The sequence below is a fragment of the Corvus brachyrhynchos genome, unplaced genomic scaffold, assembly GCF_000691975.1.
Source record: "Corvus brachyrhynchos isolate BGI_N302 unplaced genomic scaffold, ASM69197v1 scaffold17, whole genome shotgun sequence".
Classification (NCBI taxonomy): Eukaryota; Metazoa; Chordata; class Aves; order Passeriformes; family Corvidae; genus Corvus; species Corvus brachyrhynchos.
The window spans coordinates 8763198-8785270 of NW_008240046.1; the positions used below are offsets into that span (position 1 = coordinate 8763198).

At 35.7% G+C, this 22073-nt stretch overlaps 1 protein-coding gene across 3 annotated transcripts in view; it reads right to left on the reverse strand.

The window, feature by feature from the left end:
• Positions 1–207: 207 nt before the first annotated feature.
• The window catches only part of SGCZ (sarcoglycan zeta), a 258244-nt gene continuing 236378 nt past the window's right edge, over positions 208–22073 (reverse strand). For 2 of the 3 annotated variants that reach the window (XM_017744653.1, XM_017744654.1), the window contains exons 8-9: positions 10361–10502; positions 208–10225 (exon numbers count right to left, since the gene is read on the reverse strand). In XM_017744653.1, the coding sequence (XP_017600142.1) occupies positions 10062–10225; positions 10361–10502 (306 nt within the window). In that variant the 3' untranslated portion in view covers positions 208–10061. Of the gene's footprint in view, positions 10503–22073 lie in introns of all 3 variants that reach the window. The other variant, XM_008641436.2, reaches the window with a different exon arrangement.

Here is a 22073-nt window from a genome sequence, read left to right on the forward strand (position 1 = left end):
TAAGTTGATATTAATTAAATAATAGAACAAAAACATATGAATTCTGCATAAAAACCATAGAAAAGTATATCCCACTGACAAAAAAGATGTGTGAGACAATGCAAAACACAATAAAATATGAAAACGATTAGCATGTAGCTTAACATATTTTCCCAATTAATTATGTTACCAGAAAAAAATCAATAAATTGAAGGTGCACATTTCACAGAAGTTTCTACTAAAGTATTTTATTTACATTTATTTAAAAATTGATATAACTTAATTTGTGATACTTCACAACATGAGAATACATTATTTACTTCTAAAAGGGAATAATACACCATTTAGAATTGTTTCTTTGGAATGTTGATACTTTGTCATGCAATAGTCTAACTGAACTGATATTTCCTGGGAGTACAGTACAATCTCAAATTTAATTAAACATTTGCTTGTTAGCTTTCCTAAAAATAGATAGGAAAATTATCTAAAACAACAGAAATTATACTGTTCTGTAAAGTGTGACACAATATGATTTAAATGTATTTTTCCCTTTCAGTTCTCAGGAACATATGGCCATTAATAAAGTTTTGTGGTTTAAGTATATAATTTAAATCTCTTAAAAAGTACATAATGTACTATAGTTAATTAAAAAGATAAAAACCCACATTATATTAAAGCCATGCAAGATTTTGGAAACTGGAGGTAAATAAACAAATAATTTTAGAAGCAGCTCCAGGAATCTGGTTAAGCCTGTGGTGGCTTGCTCACAAATGTATGCTAACATGCATGAGAAGAGACATTTATTATCACAGCACCGTAGAAAGGACTGGTACAGTGTCCTAGACTTTCCCAAAGTAAAAACTGAAGTACCAAGATTTTAAGATCAGAATTTTAGTAGGTCTACTAGAGTCCAGCAGTTTATACTAAGAAACTTGAAGATGAGGCGGCAATAGTCATTGTAGAGAATAAATACCTTTATGGAAAATTTGCACTGCATATGAACTAATTCATATGTAGAGATATAAAATATGTCTTTACATGGTAATATAAGAGGACTCATCTGGGCTTGAAAACTGTGTAATGTGATGTGAGAAGAGATAAATATGTTTAAAAACTCTGAACACAAATATGTGCTTTCATCAGTCCCATTCTTTAGCTGATGGATCAACCTTTCATAAAACAAGAAAACTGCTGTTTCCAAAATGCTTGTAAGTAGCTCAGCTTTCTTTATTCTTTCATATATATATATATACATACACACATATATACATATGTATACATATGTACACACATATACACACATATATATTCATATATATATATATTTGTTTCCTGCTGTGAAACAAATCACAGCTGAAGTCTGTTTGCTCTCAGATGCTGTTTGGAAAATAAAATAGAACAAAAGGAAAGAGAAAGAAAGAAAGAAGAAAATACCTTACAGTCCAGATTCTTTCCTCATAAAAAAAACCTCAAAAAAACCAACCAACCAAACAAAACCTCACCAACCTATAGACTATTCTCCATCTGCTAATTCTTGCTCCAGCTATTTTCCATTTACACTGCTGTAGTCTAATGTAAGCCTCAGTGACTTCTTCTTCCAGAACTGTACTTTTGTACATAAAACTTTCTGTCTTCTATACAGTTTCCATAGCTTACAGCTTCCATAACTCTTCCACTTGTCACAGAGAGGTCAGAGAAGCAACAGAAATTTTCTGATGTTGTTTGTACTGTCTTGTTCCTAGGAATAGTACTTTTCTGGTCTTGAAAAGGACTTCTGAATCAATGCAATCCTGAAGCCTTCCCCTTCTTTCTGCACTTTGGAATGATATATTTGACAAGGTCAGAGAGGTAAAGAGAATTTTTAGTAATTATATAGCACTTTCTTCCCCTTTAAACAGTAAACCTGTTCTAATATCACTCTTTGTCTCTTTTTCCCATGCCTTTATTCTCTTTCCATGCTTTTTCTTTGTATGCTCCCTTCTCATCCTGCATTTTGCTTCACCTTAGCAGTAATTATTATCTCGAGCAATAACCCACTCCATGCTGCAATTAATATTGTCAGCCTTAGTAGCTGCCATCAGATTTTTCCCTTCCCTTTACACTTAGGGATTAAAGTACATCTAAAGATAGACCATGCAACAAAAATCAAGCCCAAACCCAAGGGAAAGAATTAATTTCCCTAATTTTCCTCTCCTGTGCAAAAGGGAAGGGAAGCAGCATGGTCTGCAGATCCTCTTTAAAAGTGAGTGAGAAGGCCAGAAATATCAATCTTATTGCTTCCAGAAACAGTGCAACTCCTCTACTGTGAGGAAAACACTGGACCAAAATACAAAAAGGCAGTGGCAGTAGATTTTTTTCACCTTTTTTTTTTTATGACTCACTTTGTACATCTTGTAATTTTTTAATTTGGTTTTGACAAATGACTGAAGACTGCACAATTATTTAGAGTTCTCCTTGTGGGGGAGTTAAAGTGGTACCTGCAGTTAGAAGTGGGAACAATTTGCAGAGGGAAAATTGCATTAATGTTAATGATGCGTTTTAGAAATGCAGTATAAAAAGTCATGGACTATGACAATTTTTTTTTTTTTTTGGCACAAACCTTTAATGAGCATATAAGCCTAATGCATAGACACAAAATTTGTCAGTATTTCCTATTGACTTTACCAGGGTTTGAATCCACCCTACTGTACTGGCTTATTTTCACCTCTATCTGCCATAAACAGAGTACATGTTCAAACAGAGAGTTCATTGTCACCTTCTATTTGAGAAGCACAAAATTTATACTTAGCTTACTGCTTTTCTCCTTCCTGATGCTGGCTTTTAAAAGAGCCAAGAAAAGAAAGGAAATTTTCAAGGATATAAAGATACAAAAACTACTCATAGAGCTGTTGGAGTGAGTTCCAAAGGAGTGCCACAAAAATGATTACAGGGATGGAACACCTCTTCTATGAGGAAAGGCTGAGACAATTGGAGTTGTTCAGCCTGGAGAAGAGAAGGCTCCAGGGAGACCTCAGAGCTGTCATCCAGTACCTAAAAGTGGCCTACAAGAAAACTGGAGTGAGGCCTTTTACAAGGGCATGTAGTGACAGCACAAGGGTTACTGGCTTTAAGTTGAATGAGGTTAGGTTCAGATTGGTGAGGCACTGGCAGAGATTACACAGAGAAGCTGTGGATGTCCCATCCATGGAAGTGTTCAAGGTCAGGTTGGATGGGGCTTTGAGAAAGCTGGTCTAGTGGAAGGTGGCCCTCCCTGCCCAGGGCAGGGGAGCTGGATCTAGATGTGCTTTAAGGTTCCTTTCAACTCAAACCATTCTAGGAATCTATGACACATCTTCACCTGACTTTCTTTCTGTTTCTCTGAGGCTTAGGGAGAAGTTTCGTGACTGTTTTTGCACTTAAAAAAAAAAAAATCCATCTTTCAGCTATATTTATGTATTTTACTGTTCCAACATGATTTGGATTTACTGCCTATGCATCACTGTCCTACACATCCCTATGCAGATCAAGAAAACCACTTTCTTTCTGTCTGTCTCTCGAATATTATTGCAACACCATGTCTCAGTCATCCTGGGGAGCATGGAGCTGGAAAGGATCCTGACTGTTTTCTTCACAATATTTAAATGCTGTGGAAGACCCTCTCTCCTCATGAGTAAGTGCCCCCAGATCTTGTCTGGTTCCACGGTAGCATGGGGAATACTGTCACAGATGCTTCTTTTAATACTGTGTAGTTATCCTCTTTCCTTTATCATCAGAGGTTTCCTATCTCCCAAAGATCACACAAAACAGCAAAAAGACTTGCCACTGTATAAGAAATTAGAGCATTAATTCTCCAAAGATAAATGAGAATGTCAGTCATGGACTAAAAGGAACAATATTTTGTTATTAATAGGGGTTTTAAATAGTTATCATTATACTATTTAACATTTTAGCTCTGTTTTTCCTTTCAAATTTGTAAAAGTAAATAAGCACATTAGTAGAGAGGGACAAATAATGAGCTCAGTGATTCCTTTTCTATTTTAAAAAAGATGTAACAGGATAGGATAGTTTGCATTTTTATTTTATGGTATTTTAAATACATTCATTGAATGACAAAATTCTGAGAAATTAAAAGTTATTAAGAAGCCTATAGTCTAAAATCTTTCACTCCAGAAGTTTCATTCTAGTAAGACAGACTAAAACTGATATTTACCTATGTGTGTTTTCCTTATATAACTTCTGTTGTCACAAAGCAAATAATCTCCCCTTTGACACAGTTTAAGTAAGTCACAGAGGAAGCATCCTGATAAAGAGACGGCAAAATTCTTTTTGTTGCCTATTCTTTTGTTATTTGTGAAGAAAGGAGGATGCTTAAGGGGACAACTGAAGCTCAGCTGAAGAAGAGTTAAGAGTGGGTGGGAATTAAGAAGGAGGATTTGACCTACTAACTGTTGCAGTGTTTGGGACAAGAAAACTGAGTAAACATCACCTAGAAAGAAAACAATTATGTATTTTTTTCAGAATAGTTCTGAAATATGTACTTAGAAATAAGTTATTGTGCTAGAATGCAGATCTCTCAGCGGTAAAGAATGACTGTATGCAAGCTCTCAAAATATCATAAAGCACAGAAAACAATACATCTTGCCTTCAGTAAGGCTTCTCTAATGCTTAAATCCTACTTTTCATTGTGCTCTAGATGATGCTGAAAGCTGAACTTCTCCCTCGCAGGTCTCACAAACCAGGAGGTATACATATGAACAAAAGCCATTTTACTTCTCAGATCAAGTCATGCATTAAGTGAATCTGATAAGCCATAAGGCCAAATGTTTTAATATACATTGCTGTCACTGCTTAAACATGTCAGAATTGCAGACACTGGTAGAGCTGGGCACTCCTTGAAAATGTGAAATCCACTTAAAATTTTTCCAAAACTCAGCAAAACTTTCAGATTTCAATTTTTAATTTTTTTTTTCTTTAGTTAAGTGGACTAGTTTCTTTTCTGGCTAATTGACTCTAATCAGACCGGATATACAGTAGAAGATTTTACCTGAGCTCTCCTGATCCTGGCCTGTATAAGAAATGTGTTGGCTAAAGCTCAAATACTACTTTCAAATTCAAACAACGTAATCTGAAGCTCAGTTCAAAGTTTCAGAGGAGAAATATCTATATTTTACATAGAGAACTTGTATTAAATTCTAGTCTCAGTGTGGACTGTGTTGAATCAACACAATGCTTATGGTGGATTTTTTTTCACTTATCTTCTATTTTTCTTTTACTGTCAGTAGTTTCCCCAGATTGGACTGGGGAACCTGTCCAATACTGAGTAAAATAGCTACGAATAATTTTTCTTGCTGTATCACCTATCATGTTTTAGTCTGAGACTTATCAGTATATATTACTGATATACTCTCCTATATTACTGATATTTCTATACAACTGTTGCTCTTGTACAGAAATCACTGATTTTTTTAGGCATTGTGAAAGTAGCTGCTGTCTAGCTACTCTGGATATTGATGAAATCGTAATATGGCATCAAGGAGCTCAGTGTGAACAAACCCCCTAAATGCTCACCTTACTTTTTTCCAGAGTTCTGTGCAAGGCTGTGCTGTTACCAGCACTGACACTGCCCAAGTTAAACACAGAGAGCATTTGTTTGAGTTGGTTACATCACTTTTTACATGACTGTGTAATTCTCAAGTGGCTTGTAAAAAAGTGCTGTTCAAACGAACATACAGTTTAAGTTTATTCTGGCAAGACACAAAGGAACTTGAGCAGTGTAATATGCTCTAATGGTAGATGAAAAAGCAGCACTGTAATTTTAACTTTACTAATGCTGATGTAGAAATAAAGCCTACACTTCTTTAAAACTGGTTTTCTTAACATAAGCACTGCATTTAAATGCAGTGTCTGTTGTTTTAAAAAAAAAGTTTGAAATAAAACGGTACCATATTCTGTGTGCGAGGACAAAACAATTGAAAAACAAATAAAAGCTCTTACCATGCTGCTAATGTAGACAGAGGTAAGGAAATGCAAACTAACAAATAATATTTATCAAAAATATACAGAAAATCCAAAAGTTTCTCATCAGCTATTCTACATGTTCTTCTCACCCTTAGCAGGATTCCTGTTTGATTATTCTTGAAATTAGTTCTGATATGTTTCCTGTTTAATGTATCACATTTATTTATGGTTATATAGTAGCACCAGATGGAAATGCTAAGACAAATTAAAGAAGTACAGGAAACATTTCAAACTGAGAGTGTTAATTACATGCTGAAAAAGTTCTAGCTTTCCAAGAAAAGAAATTTCCAACTTCCAAAACCTTGCTATTATTTTCATTAAAAAAAAAAGTCCAAGGAAAATAAAATAAAAATCTTAAAAGTTTCAGTGTACTGCTTTTGAATAATGTTATCCACAATTTTAAGACAGACAGTCCATTAAATAGAAAAAAGATTTGTTTTTACATAAAGCAAGAGAGTACAAAAGCACAGCTTTTGTAATTTTGGTAATATTGCAGTTCTACAAACATATTGCATAGTATGTGTAAGAAAATAGTTCCCATCTTTTATATATACTTCTATACACAAGAAAACCATTAACATGAAGGTTACAAAACAAAAAGGGTTAGAAGACCTTTACTGAGTAGGGATTGAAACAATATGACACTCAGATTTTGATCCAACTTTCACATGCATTACAGTGAATCAGCTGATAACAATTCCATAGTGTAAAGTTTTAATTTTTTTTTTATTTAGCAATTATTTAGAATCTAAAAACAAATCAAAACAAACAAATAAAACAAAAAACCCCTAAAAGGTACATTATGTTAGCAACCAAATATCTTAAACATCCTTCATTAAATCCTTCTAGACATTTATGGCTGTATCTTCCAGATTTAATAACCCTCTGCATCTAAAATGGTTGAAAGTGAATTCTTTTACCCAGTCAAGCAAACTTTGCAAGCAAACCAGTATAACTTCAGTTCAAAGAAGCAATGTCCTGGCATGTTTTCTTAGGAACACCAAAAGACCCCTATATGCATGAATAGTAGTGTAATCACAAGACACTGACAAAAATTTAAACCCTGGAAAAAAGTGAAAATCTACAGCTCAAAATGCTGCACAAATCTAAACTATGTTACATTTCATGTTGTAATTACAACTTCTCATCTCTTCATTCCAACAGAATTAGTAGAAACAGCAGTGTCATAGTGTTGGATATAATAGGAGTGTCTGTCTTTGGTCTTAACACTTAACCAATGAATGAACTGCAATACAAACCATACAGCTAACGGTGCTCAGAGAGGTTGGCTGATGCTTTTATTTTTCTCTTCTCTTTTTTTTTTTTTTTTTTAAAAACAAGAAAGAGACAGTATCCTATAATATGACACAAATATTTTTACAGGAGATAAATCTATCATATATTAAATACATGTAGCCAATAAGGTATTTTCAAATATTTCATTGTTGTCATAAGGATGGCATTTTAAATTTTTAGTATGATTAATGCATTGAGATCACTTTTCCAATACTCCCTGAAATCATGTGGACTAGAAATACTTTTACAAATAAAAACTGTTTTCTTCCTTTCTTACAGTTTTCAATGGATTTAAAGTAAAACATCAATATTATGAAATTCACCAGAACATTAAAACATCATGAGAACTTTTTTCTATCTCATAGGCTGTTGAAGCTCTTAAATATGCTCTACTTCATATTGATGGGACTCCAATAATGAATATCCTGACAGTGCAGAGGTATGTGAACTTACTGGCTTGGTTTTTTGGAGTCCAATGTACTACCCACATATCTTCTCTGAGTTCTCTTCATATAAAGTGGCAAATTATTTCAGTCTTGCTGTTAAAATTAATCTCGTAACAGATTTTTTTTCCTACCTGCCCATTCCCAACCAAGTTGGTGTAGAATTTATTAAGGTTGGGTCCTTCCATCCAGTGAACAGAGACCTTTGTTAAACAAATAACAGGTAAATAATCTCAGAAGGTGAAGAACAAACCAATAAGAATTTTTTTTGTGGAAAATTCATTACAAAGTATCTGCAAGCCATCCTGCAGGTTTGTTTGAGGAGAAAAAAGCTCCTTAGCCTTTTTGTATGCAATTTGTAGGAAGCCACATTTTAATTCATCAAGTAGATTAGTCACTATATTTGTTCATCTTTTAAGCAACAAATGTATGTAGGTGTGCACAGATAGTGACTATGCGTAGATGTGCCCTCATACATATACTTTTCCTCCTGAAATGCTATTTGTTCATGACTGTCACACTACCATTCTATTACTTGTGTGCATAAGAAAAAGACATCTATATCCCTATAGTTTTAAGGGTTTATTGTATGGCTACACTTTCTAACGTTTTATTGTCGTCTTCTTTGTCATCTCTATTTTTGTCCCTCTTACTAAAATCCTCATTTCTAATATATTTTCTTGCAATATTTTCTAGTATATGTTCTTTCAAAGAAGAAAAATCTCAAATAGACAACAAGTCAGCTTTTAACAGCCTTCTTTTGAAGACATAAAATAATCAATTTAAAATCTTCATTTAACTGTTAAAAACAGAAAATACAGAATTCTTGCTAGGGGGTGAAATTCACACCTCTGAAGAGGGCCAATGGTAAGGCAAGCACCAGTCAAGCCATTGACACGTCTTGGGCTGGTCTTCTGCATAGGAGTGAATTTCACCTGAAGTGAAAACAAAATCAGGCTTATTAGGTGGTAATAAAATGCAAAGGCAATCACAGTACTAGTTTGTTCATTCTCTTTTTTTTTCTCTAAAAGCAAAATTGTGTAGAAATATTCACCTTGCACCATCTCCCCTGGCTTTAGAATTCATAAAAGCTCTCATTTCATTGGCAATCTTAGATTCAAGCCTCTAAAAATACTAGCTAGGTGATGTAATTTAAAGAATAGAATTAAAGAGCACACTTACCTCACATAATCAAGCCATCTTCCACAATAGGAAACATTTTTATACTGTTTTACTTTCCTGGGTTCTGCAAGTTTCAAGATATTCTTGTTAATTAATGCTGTGACAAATTTACCAGCAGCATACCAAAGCATTTTTTTATAAGATTTCAATTACCAATCAAACCAAATGAGTACGAACACTGATACAAGAAATAAATCCCACATGAAACTGGGTGAGATCTGAGTGTAAATGAGGCTGCATAATTTAAACACAGACCTGGTAAAGTCAATGTAATATTGACGTACTTTTTAATACTGAATGTCATTTAATGTGTAGTTTTTTATATACTACTATTACTTTGAAACCTCAGCAGCAGATGGTAAACAAAAGAGAATAATAAATGTGAATGTCATACAGGTTGTTAGTGCACTGCTTCTCAGCATCATATGTTACATTAGTACCAACATTTGTGTTCAAGTGGCAGCAGTTAGACATGGTCAGAAAATGGACAAAATGTACCTTTGAAAATTTCTCTCTTGGTTTGCCAATTATGAGGACCTTGTGAAGAGCAATACACTGATCAACAAACTTATCATCAGAATTTTGTTCTTTACTCTGTTCTTCTTTTCCAGAAGCTGTATGTTTTACTCAAAGCAATCACTTCACATGCAGTGGCCAAGAAAATATTATATAAGGTCATTCAGATCTGACAAACAAGAGCATATGTCTTTTTAACTTTGAAAGTAATATTGCTGAGCACTTCCAAAATTTTTCTAGTGTACAAAACCCTAGACTTAGTAGACAAATAGTAACAACACATTTAAAGAAACCAAAGTCAGGGAGGAATTCTGTCTCTTTTTGTATTAAAAACCATTTACTGAATTTGTTTAGTAAAGCAAGCATCACACAATGCTTTAAAATTTTAAAATTCAGGGATAAAAGTTTACATCAAAAAGATGAATGGAAAATTGTGCTTTCAGACAGTAAAGTTATCATACAGGGGGAACAAATTCATCTCACTATCAGATTCTGGGCAAATTCTTGTACTCTCTCTCTCTGTCTAGATATATATTTATGTGCAGTTCATATCCAGGTCCCGCAAAAATCTAAAACTATGTGCTTCACTTCAAGTAGCAAAGGCACCTGTGTTATTGTCCCTTTTTGGAAAAAAAGGTGATTTGTGTTCTAGGTTTCCTGATGAAGAATACATTGATCTCTCTCCCATCTCTGTGTTGAGTGGCAGCACAAACCACAAGAGAAGGCAGCGCTGTATTCCTGCTTACAGTGGAAGAAGTTGCTCTGCAGGCTGTTTGAAGCGTCGAACTGGTCACAAGGGAAACCGAACAGAACTGTGAAGCAGAGGGATAGTAACAAAAGGCTATTCTGGTGTGAGGATAAAACGGAGTCATTCTAGCTCCACAAGCAGATGTTGCTACTGGATTGACATGTGGAGCCTGCTCCTGCTGGGGACAGGTAAAGTTTACCATTGGGACAGGCGCAGAGCTCATAGATAGTCTGGCGAGGAGCTGAAGAGCTGGGTGAGGAGGAGGAGGAGAAGGAGGAAGAGGATGAAAAGGAGCCCATCGGTAGGTTTCCCAGGCGGATTGTATCTGCGTTTAAAAATATCTAAAAGAGGGAGAAAAAAAAGAAGTACATAAATTTCTTTCAGCATTGAGACATATTTTAAAGAAGTGCTTTGAGGCAGCTGTGACGGTTTAGAAATATATTTAAATTTTTAGAAATATTTCATTAGAAGTATTATAAATATATATTATAAATTACTCTTTTTAGAAATAAAAAAGCTGTCATCATTTATTTTTTTCATCTCTGTGCAGTCGTTTCTGCATTAATAATCATTATTACAGTACATGCAATTACTTCACCAACATGTTTATTCAGGTACAAAGATTATTATACAAAAACATTTTGACGATCTTCTTCAATAGGTTGAATTTTTACTTGGACACTTTATGATTAAAATTTATTCACTCATAGCAGCAGCATATACTTGCTCTAGCAGAATTTGTATTTTAATGAGTGTGAAGTGATATTAAAGCATATTCCCCAGTGTGTTCCGGTAAGCAGTTGAAAATATGTGCTGAACTGTGCTAAATTATTGGGGCTTAACAATAGCTACTTCCAGAGAATAATTAAATAAGGTTACAAAGTCATATGCACAAAATAAAGAGCTTCTTTGACCTAAATTAAGAGGGGGAAAGATTTCAGGTTAGTCTTATTAAGAAGGTTATCAAGATATTCCCATTTGTTTTTGAACATTGAATATGATTAAAAAATATTGTGGTTTTTTTTAATCTTCCACTGGAAATAACATGAGTCAGTATGAAACTGTAGATACCAGTAACATTCATGAACTTCTGTTGAGTTCTGCGATATTTACTCTTGCATTTGCAGAAAACAGCATGTCTTCCACTGACACAAACAGATGAGTGTCCAGCTGCTTAGAATGTATTTTTTATTTATAGAAAGAGTAAATAAGAGCCAAAGTAAGATCAGTCATTATCTCAGGAGCAGACTAAGAATTTCTAGAAGACAGGTTACAAATCAAAATGGCTTTAAGCTCTGGAGGTAACAGTATGAAGCTTAGGAGAAGGTGAGTTCCTTAAATACTTGCTAGTGCTTTTTGTATGGCATCTAAAATCAACGAAGCCAACTTGACATTGCTATACCACAATGTTCACAATATATGTAAAGAACCTGAAGACATATGGAAAGTATTGGGTTTTTTTCTACAGGAGGCAAGTATTATTTTACGATAAAATCAGTGGTATATGGCAGCCAAGCAGTGGAGAAGCACTACTGAGCTCCTGCTGTAGAGATGTGAGGAATAGCAGGCTGGGAAAAAAATAAAGTGGCTGGATAAAATTTCATACAAGGATTGATGCATAATCATGTTTCCATCCACAGCAGAAGCATTGTAAATGACTGGAATTATTGAAGGTAATTATAGTCTGAAGGTAGCCCCAAACACTACAACTCCCCATCACTCTAAGTTCTCCAGCTTCCACAGCAATTACTGTTATGGGAGGAAATACTCACTAAAAAGGGCAGAAAGGGAGAATCTCAGAGGCAAAGGTGGCTTCTGCAGGTCACAATGCCTGCTTTAGTTTACATTGTGACTGAAAGAAGAAGTGATCACAAAACTAAAATGCAGCAAATTAGTATCTTTGTTCTGTAACTTCTATGACAAAGGAATGATGTATTTAGACACACAAACCCACAGTGTTGCTTGGAAAGTCCAGTATCGCAGACCTGAGAAAATTAGTAGTCATAACCCCTGAAGAAATAGTTTTTATGCAAGAAATGTGGATGGTGTTGGGAACAATTTAATAATGTTCTGCTAGAATTACAACTGGAAAAAAAAAAAGATTACATATATTAAAATGCTCAGCTAGGAGTAAATGTGAAAGTAACTATGGCAAATATAAAAAGAAAACAAAATAACAGATGGGGGAAAAAAGAGTTTAATAACAAACTAGAAACGAGGAACTGGTAAAATGTGGGAAGGAAACAAAGGATATAATAATGAATGGAGTGACAAGTAATTAAAAGTATTCTTTCACTTCTCATATCAAGAAAAAACAAAGGGTAACAGGTCCATTATTAAATTAGTAACAGTAGATTTATCAGTAGCATTGAATAAAAATCCAGTAGCATTTTACAATGCAAGGTCTGTGTAAGTATATCTTTTGTACTAAATAGTGCTCAGCATAGTTCTGTACTTGGAGAAAGACCAAAAATTGATGTCAGAACATGACTGTGATAAAATACTTTCAATTTCAACAGTAATTCAACAGGATATTAAACTGGAGCCAGTAATGTCATATACTTTTAATCAGCAGTTCTCGATAACTTTTAACAAATAGAGCTAAAAAAAAAATCTGAGTGGCCTTTTGGACTTTTAATGCTGACTTTCGGTAATCATTGTGTCATAGTTTAACCCCAGGCAGCAGCCATATACCACACAGCCACTCATTCTCTCCCCCACCAGAAAGATCAGGGAGAGGATTGGAAGGGTATAAGCTGGAAAACTCATGGGTTGGGATAAAGACAGCTTAATAGGGAAAGCCATGCACACAAGCAAAGCAAACTAAGGAATTAATTCACTGCTTCCCATGGGCAGGCAGGTGTTCAGCCAAACCCAGGAGAGTAGGGCCCCATCACATATGATGGTGACTTGGGAAGACGAACGCCATCACTCCAAAGGCCCTTCCCCTTATTCCTTCTTTCCCCAGGAGCTTTACATACTGAGCCTGATGTCATACAGTATGGAATGTCCCTTTGGTCAGTTGAGGTCACCCGTCCTGACTGTGTCACCTCCCAGCTTCCCATGCACGCCCAGTCTCCTCCCCAGCATGGCAGCAGGAAGAGCAAAAGTCCTTGCGTCTGTGTTAAGCCCTGTTGGGGTTCCTCCCCCATGGCCTGGGGTCTGGGGGGAGGGGACCCTGGAGTAGAGGCATGGCCTATGGGGTTTCCCTACTCCCTGGTGAATCCCGTTCCCCATTGGTTGTTTGGCGTTCCCCTGCCCGGGGAGTACCCTGGTTGTCCCGTGATTGCTCAGTTCTTCGGCAGTCCCCCGGCCACGTGGCTGAAGAATAAAGATCTCTGAAATATCTATCATGAATCGGTCCCTATTTCTTTCCACAGGCCTCGCTGTCTATACATATTGCAGAAATCCCCGCTGCAACAGAGCCCTGCTCAGCAATAACAAAATCATCTCTATATTATCAACCTTGTGTTCAGCACAAATCTAATATACAGCTCCATGCCAGCCACTGTGAAGAAAATAAAAACTATCCCAGCCAAAACCAGCACACCTTGATATACTTGGAATACCATAGAAGATAAGAAAAAGACTATTTCTTTGCTTTTATTAAAAAAAAAAAAAGGAAGCTGGATACATTAGAATATTATATATGCAATAATAAAATGCACTTCAATGTAGAAGACATACGTGTAAGGCAATGCAAAAAAATACAAGATGAGCTCTTTATACTATTGATAGATTGTGTGACTGGCCATTTTAACAGCTTAATTGCAGTGATGATGGGGAAGGATCATGAGAAATCTGTAAAACAAAATTAAATGGGTTCTAAAAGACATGTTTCAATTCAAACAAGAATTAACTCAAAAATTAAGAGGGCCTATGTGTCAGAGATCTGCTGGAGTTAAATCTCATAAATTTTATTATATTATTTTCTATGAGCTCACAAATTTTTTCTGTTTGTTTACATCAGGAGAGCTACACTTCTGCAACCTTTTTGCAGATGTTCTGTAGTGTACTGCTGTTGCTGCCTGTTCCGAGCTTCCCTTCCTCCTCCCCACGACACTTGTCTCTGCCATGTGCTCTGAACCACTGTGTTCCAAGTGCAGGCAAAACCAAATGTAACTCCAACTCTTTAGCAGTGTCTGATTGGCCGGTCACCCCAGGTCCGCCCCCAGTCCTCCCCTTTCCCCTTCTCCGAATAAAAGAAAGGACCAAGAGGGGGCTCGCCCTCTTTGGCTTTGCAACCCTTTCTGCGAACATCTTGTTGTCTGTTTCTATTTGAAAGCTTCTAATTGCAAGAATTAGGCAAACCAAAAGCTATATTTCTCCCTCTTTGCTTCTGCTGGTGATATCAGTTTTGCAGCTGCGATTTACTGCTTTTAGAGCTACTGAAATGCTGGATTGCCCGTGCTACCTCTCTAGGCTGCCCGAGGCTTTCTAAGGCATTGAACTATGAGCCTAGCCGGTAAAAAGCTGTAAGTATATCTCCTCATACTGCTCCAAGACTTTAATTCAGAGCACCTTACTCTGATGTGCATTACAATACAATGTAGCTCAGTTATTTTGCTCACTAAATGAAATGATCTTTATAAGCATAGCTGTGCAGACTTTTCCACTGATACTTACAAACTTCATACTGTGATGTAGAACAATCCAGGTTTAGCTGGTATCCTAATCCTGAGTGTTAGCTATCAAGTCCTGTCCCAGCATGCATTCTAGAACATCTGGTGAGCAGTGTGGATACTAGGGTATGGTGTCTGAGAAAATTGAACTGGTTTCTTGAGAGGGTGATATCTGCTGTGGTGAGTCCAATTTAATCACATTCCTATAGCTATTCCCTGGTGAAGCCTGAGATGAAGAGGATTAATAAAGCTGGTTTAAAGCCAGTATTAAAACCTACTTTGTACATATGCTGTCAAGGTTATAAATGAAAGACGAAATTTAGAGATGCAACATTGCTATCTCTTAGTTAAGCAGGAATCCAAATATACCACCAGAGTAGCCCAATTAATTAGGAATTTCAGAGAACATAATGCATATTTGAGGATATCCATTTCCTGTCCTCTGATCTGCTAAAAAGTGAAATTCATGGCTAAAACTCCTCCAAGACCAGCAAAACTTAAACTACTTACTGTTTTATGCCTGATGATATCAGGTGTTTGTTTAAAGAGAAGGGAAGAAGTGACAAAACAAAAAATTAAACAGTATGATGATTCTAGGGAGCACTGTTGCTAGATGACAGTAGTTAATGGAAGTGCCTGTGTACACAGTCTTTCTCTAATCTGTTTTGCTGTGAGAGGTATGAGAGAAGCCATTTAATACTTCACATGCATCAAGGCAATGCTGGCCAGTCATACCCATTCTGAGAGCCTCGCACCTCAGCAGATAAATAGGCACAAATAAAACCAAAGCCTTCATCCATTCTTGAAACATTGTAGGAGACTGATTGACAGATTCCAAAATGGAAAAGGCAGCAGCTACTCAAAGAAATGTTATTTCATGGAGAGCAGAGTCCTGAGCAGCATCATTCTCTCTAAATACTTAAGGTTTGGAAATCCCAGATCATTGCTTGGTCTCATGCATCTTAGTACAGAGAAAAATAAATTAGTTCTACAATGTTTAAAAGTAGATCTGATTTCTGACTAATTAAAGTATCAAGCTGAATCAGCCTGTAGTGCATGTGATAGGAATGGAAAAATTGTACTCTTTTTACATACATTTTTTGCTAATGAAGATCTGTCATTCACCTGCTCATCAGACTGTATTACTAATCTGAACATTGAGAGGGAAAGGGAGAGGAAGGCAAGCCAGAATATATCGATTACCTACAAAACAATGAACTAAATTGAAGGAGCAAACTTTCAGTGGGAAAGATACAGGCATGAGGTAAAAAATCAAATATTTGTACAAGGCCTTTAATGCAGAGATATGAACCTGTCATGTATAAAATTCTCCAATGAGTCTTTGACTAAGTCCTCTCAAGAGAGCAAATGACAGTTTAAGTTGATACAGCTAAATGAAAAAGTTAGGATTTATAGACATTGAAGAATTTTCTGTATCCATGTACTCTTTGATTAAACGAGCAATTCTATACAGCTGCAAAGGCATATTTCAAGTCTAATGTAGATAAGAAAGGGCAGGAAACTGGAGGAAATGTGAAAGAAAAGAAGGCAATCTGATAGGTGGGTGTTAACCAGTTTGAGATGACATTGTAGTGATGTCTCACTAAATAAACCCTTTGGATTCCCTTAAATATTCAATTAATCTGAATTACAGGAATGCAAGGATTTTTCTTAGGCTTTTTGCTCTTCTGCATATGCTATCAGAAGCATCCCACAGAGAGGATTATATAGGTTAGGTCACTAGAGTCAGCTATACAATTTTCAGATGCAGATGTGTTTCAATATTCAAGGTTGAGATGATCTATAGGATAAATTGAAGTACTTTAGTTTTCATGGACCATTTGTTCTAACACTTATCTGTGGCTTTCATTAAATCTATATGATAGTTCTGAGAAAAAGGAACAAAAAGTCATAATGAAAAATTAAAATATTAACTTGATAGTGTATATACTGGAAAATTTAAACATATGGTGGCACAATATCTGGAACCATATTGGTAGTAATGATTAATAGTTTTGAGGAACAGTTAAGAGTGAAATTAATGCAATGACTGAGATGAAACTGAATATACTAAATATTCAGAGAAGACCAACATACCTGGTCCAAACTGCATATTGAAAATGTATTCTCTACAGTACTAGGATCAACTGACCACAAGACAAATGAGACCTGCAGGCCTAAGAGTGGCCTGGTGTGGTGAATGCTCTCTTTCTAAAGATTATACCTGGTACACCTGAGCAGAGCCACCCTGGCAGTATTGCTTCCATTCTCATCTTCATTTTATGACTGCAACTACTGACATCTGAGAAAGATTTGAAAAATAACATATCTATACGTTGAAAATAACACTGTGCATTAGTGAAGTGTACAGTTCGTTCTTGAATGGAAGAATTTATGTTTTGACTTGTCAGTACCAAAGAGGTCTTTGTGAGGGTAAGGTTTCATCTTAAGTAGGAATTTTTGTAAATTTAATACACAAGAGTACATCTTGGAACTACTGAGTTATAACCACACTACAGTATATGGGTGTCTACTGAAGCAAAAAACTTTCTGATGTATTTATTCTTTCTATTATGGAAATAATTTTCAGTCTTTGCAAATTCATTCAGTCTTGGAAAGATGTGACTTCTTTGTGATTTATGTACACAGTCCAGAAAAGAAAATGTACTTGGAATATTTGTGCTAAAACTACAGAGTAAAAAAACTTAATACCATTCAAATAATCATTAGATTAAAAGGCAATACTAATTAAAAAAAAAATGTATAATAAATTATTCATTGCCATTTTTACCATTCTAATAAAATTCCTTATGGTGTGGGTCTTGAACATTTGGCCATGAAAAAAACATTTTAAATATGGGTGTTTTCAGTTAAACTGCTTTGCTTTTGTAGTTTTGTATTTTTAATTGTAGACTGGTACAGAACACTGTTTTTTTCTATAAATTAAATTACATGTGAATAACTGGTTTGAAAATGAAAGGTTTTTTTTTCTTTTTTAAATAATATGCATTCAATTTTAAGTATCTGTCAAAACATACTAATAGAATTTTTTAAACCTATAATTTAAAAGAATACAGAAAAAATTCCCTTCATTTTCACTAATCTCTTTTTTCACAGACAACAGTAACAAGTCAACTGCTTAATACCATAAAAAAGGCTTTGAAAACAAAATGTATTAGATAATAAAAGCACATGTATTAGATAATTTTTGGTGAAAAAACTGTGGATCTTTGAGCTCTATAGCCTGCCATTGCTTATTGTCTGTTGAACTTAATTAACGCATGCAAACATTTAATTTTTTTTTGCATACATTTAATCTCAGACAAACACAACTTGGTTGAATTGAACTAATCTATGAAATGTTGTTGTCTTTGATCTGCCATTCCTCCTAGTTATGGCAAGCAGCCTGTAGAACAAGGTAATTCAATTTCAGTATACCTACTTAATTTAAAATATCCTGTTTCTTTTTTTGTTTTCTGTTTCAGAACATAAAAACCATCCACAAAAATGCCACCAAATGCTTTAAAATAGTACTGTTACTTGATCTTACAAGTGAAGATTTCTGCAGATTTATTAAATATTAATATTTAACCCTTAATTATTAATCTCTGTGTTAAATGCATCTCCTGGATTTAGAACTGGATAGGATTATAGATCAAATGTTAGTACCATATGCATTTGTTAGCCTCTACAAAATAACATTGTCTGCATGCTTCATTAAATCTGGTGTGCTAAAATGGTAAATATCAACTTGACCTCTTGTCTGCCACGCTGATTTTGAGTAAACTTTGTCTGTTAAAGAATATTGCTCATTTTTAGTGTGACAGCTATAAGCCTTACCATAATGAGAGATCAGCCATATTATGCCAGAAACAACAAAATATACTCTACAAAGGATGCCATGATAGAGTGTAATTTGACAGGGAAATACAAGGGCATAAAGAAGTAAATAGGAAAAAGGTCATAGACAGGGTGATTAATATAAATACATTTGTAAAAATGAGAAGCCTCTGTACATCTTTCTCCTTTTATTGACTTCATTTTTGACAGTCAACAGGATGCAATGAAAGTGCAGAGCCTAACCTACATAGAAGCTCCTTGCAAAGAGACATAGCAGCTGATCAAGATTCCTAAGAGCTGAGCCTACTTAGTAGCCTTCTATTTCAGAGTGATGCAGTCAATACCCCAGAGTGCTGTGCAGCCCTTCAGAGGGGCCTCAACAGGCTGCAGAGTTAGGCAGAGAGAAACATTCTGAAATTCAACAAAGGCAAGTACAGGGTCCTGTACCCGGGGAGGAGTAATCCCATGCACCAGCACAGGCTGGGGATTGACCTGCTGAAAAGCAGCTGTACAGGGAAGGACCTGGGAGTCCTTGTGGACAGCACGCTGTCCATGAGCCAGCAGAGTGTCATTGTGGCCAAGAAGGCCAATGGGACCTTAGGCTGCATTAGGAAGAGCATTGCCAGCAGGTCAAAGGAGGTGATCCTGCCCCACTGCTCAGCCCTGGTGAGGCACATCAGGAGTTCTGTGTCCAGTTCTGGGCTCTTCTGGACAAGAGGGACATGGAGATCTTGGAGCAGGTCCAGTGGGGGGCAACAAAGATGATTAAGGGATTGAAGCATCTCTCTTATGAGGAAAGGCTGAGGGAGCTGGGGCTGTTCAGCCTCAAGAAGAGACAGCTGAGAAGGGACCTCATCAATGTCTATAAGTATCTGCAGGGAGGATGTCAGAGGATGGATCCAGGCTCTTAGTGGTGCCAAGCAATAGCAGAAGAGGCAGTGGGCAGAAACTCTTTCACAGGAAGTTCCAACCTAAATATGAGAAGGAGCTTTTTTACTGTGTGGGTGACTGAGCACAGGCACGGATTGCCCAGAAAAGTTGTGGAGTCTGCCTTACTGGAGATATCCATGAACCGTCTGGACAAAATCCTGTGCTCTAGAATGACCCTGCTTAAGCAGGGAAGTGGGACCAGATGACCCATTGTGGTTCCCTTCCAACCTGACCCATTCTGTGATTCTGTATGGTCAAAATTATTGCAATTAGTTGTTAGGCCAAAGAGTGGACACCATCAAATAGTCCTTTCAGCTTGCTGTCTTTATATAATAATGTGTTCCAGGTTCAATTCAAATATTTTTATATCTAGGAAAATAAAATATCTACAGAATTCAAAATTGATCTATACTTTTGCATTACACTTTTATGTGAAAAAGCAGTAGTCAACTAGCAGTCATTGTGCTGAATTTCGAGACAAGAAGTGTTCTTTTTCTTCTTATGTGAACCAGTGGATTCAGCTGAAGCCTGGAGCTTCACATTTCACATTCCTTGTAAATGACTGCTGCTTTAAACCATTGGCTATGGTTTATTTATAGTAGAATACATAGTTCACAATTAAATGCCAAGTTTTAATTGAATCAAAGGATTCTGCCGATGCCTCGACTCACAAGGGTGCAGCTCAAGAGCTTTAGAAAGGGCAGCAGAATCTGAATCTAAATTACAGCCCCCAGTATTCCGTCTGGGATCACACATTATAATGTGCAATAGGGCTAAAAGGATTATTATAATACTGCAGTAAATAAAAAGAAAATATATCAAACAGCAGAATTCAGGATGCTTGCAGTGGCATTCGGTTTGTGATGTGGGAGGCTAAAGATTATACTGCATAGAAATAAAGCTAGAGGAAAAGTATTTCATAAACGCATTTATGTTCTTAAAAATATTCTGAAGTTATTCTTAAATAAAAGGAAAATCTATTTTTCATAGTCAGTAAATGCATAACTCTATATAACATGGCTATAACTGGTTGATTCCAGGTGCCACAGTGCTATTTTCTGTCATAATAGGGCAACAACTTTGCTAGAGAAAGAAAATACTAATTCACATATCTTTGATGAGTTTTTGGAAAAGCTTACAAACATTAAAAAATTAAATTTAGTTAACCAGAATAAAAGTAATACAAAAAACCCTGCATTTCTTTCTACTTCAAACTGTCTTGTCATGAAAATGGTTCACAGATCCAATTCACAAAGACAATACTAATTTATTTGTGGAAGAAACCTGACTGATAAGGCATATAATTCTTAGGCTAAAATGAAGATTATTTTTAATACAGATACTTTTTCATTTTAGAATGTGTTTTCTTAAAAATGAATAATGAAAAACCCTTTAAACATGGGGGGTTTTTTATGTTGTCTGCTAATCTCTGGTTTATCTGTTGGTCTGTAAGCAAGAAAACCAATCAATATTTTGTTGTGTAGATATTTAATCCATCAGATGTTTACCCTGGTTCCTCACACCAGGCTGTAATTAGTCCAGCAATTCCCTAATGTGGCCACAGAACTTTGCACAACAGCTAATGCTGTGGAGCCTATCATATACCTTCCAAATTGTTTCTGCATTTTCCTCTAACCCTCTCCAGTGTAAGAGATTAAAAAGTAGACTATAAAGGCATTGGTCAGACCTCAGGATAGAATTGGTCAAGGTATAATTTCTCTGTGGATTTAAGCTACAGTTCATTTCAGATTGTACTGAAATTGCAAGTATTCAAGACTTTGTCAGATGTATATTTATAGAACAGTTCATTGTGAAAGAGTGGGCAAAGGTTGGTAGTTAGTTTTCTGATAATTATCAATCTAACATCGTTGTAGTAAATCACAGATGTGCAAAGTCTTAGCACATAGAGAAAATACTGATTTTTAATAAGTTCAGAAAAGTCAGCTTTTCACTGGCATTTTTTTTCCTACAAAACATTTAATACAAAATTGAATTCCCATTCTGAATAATACATAATATAGGCATTATACCTTTTCTTGGGCTCCCATTCTGAAAGTCCAGCTGAGGTCAAAGGACATTATTCCCAAAACTACCTTTTCAATAAGATAAATACTTAAGAAAAATGAGAAGTCATGCAATGAACTCACAGTGTTGATATAGCGAAAAAAACCTGATGGATCCACAGACAAAATATTTTACGAATCCCCATAGAGGTGTATGATACAAAACAAAGAGAATATAGAAAGAAGCATTGCTTAAAGAATAGTGGAAGGCTGAGGAAAGGTAACAGTCTTTCTGTTGGCTTCTTTTTTTTTTTTTTAAACTTTAATTTTAATTTAAGTTTTACTTTTACCCTCTGGCAATACCATGAAGGGAAAGAACAAAGGAATACATTCTATTTGCAAAATTTAGGTTAATAAATGTAGGAAGCATGATAGATTTGGCCAGGTAGGGATTTATGAAGGGAAAACAAGACAGGGTACAAGAAGCTCTAGACCCAAAAATACCCACAGAAAGGAC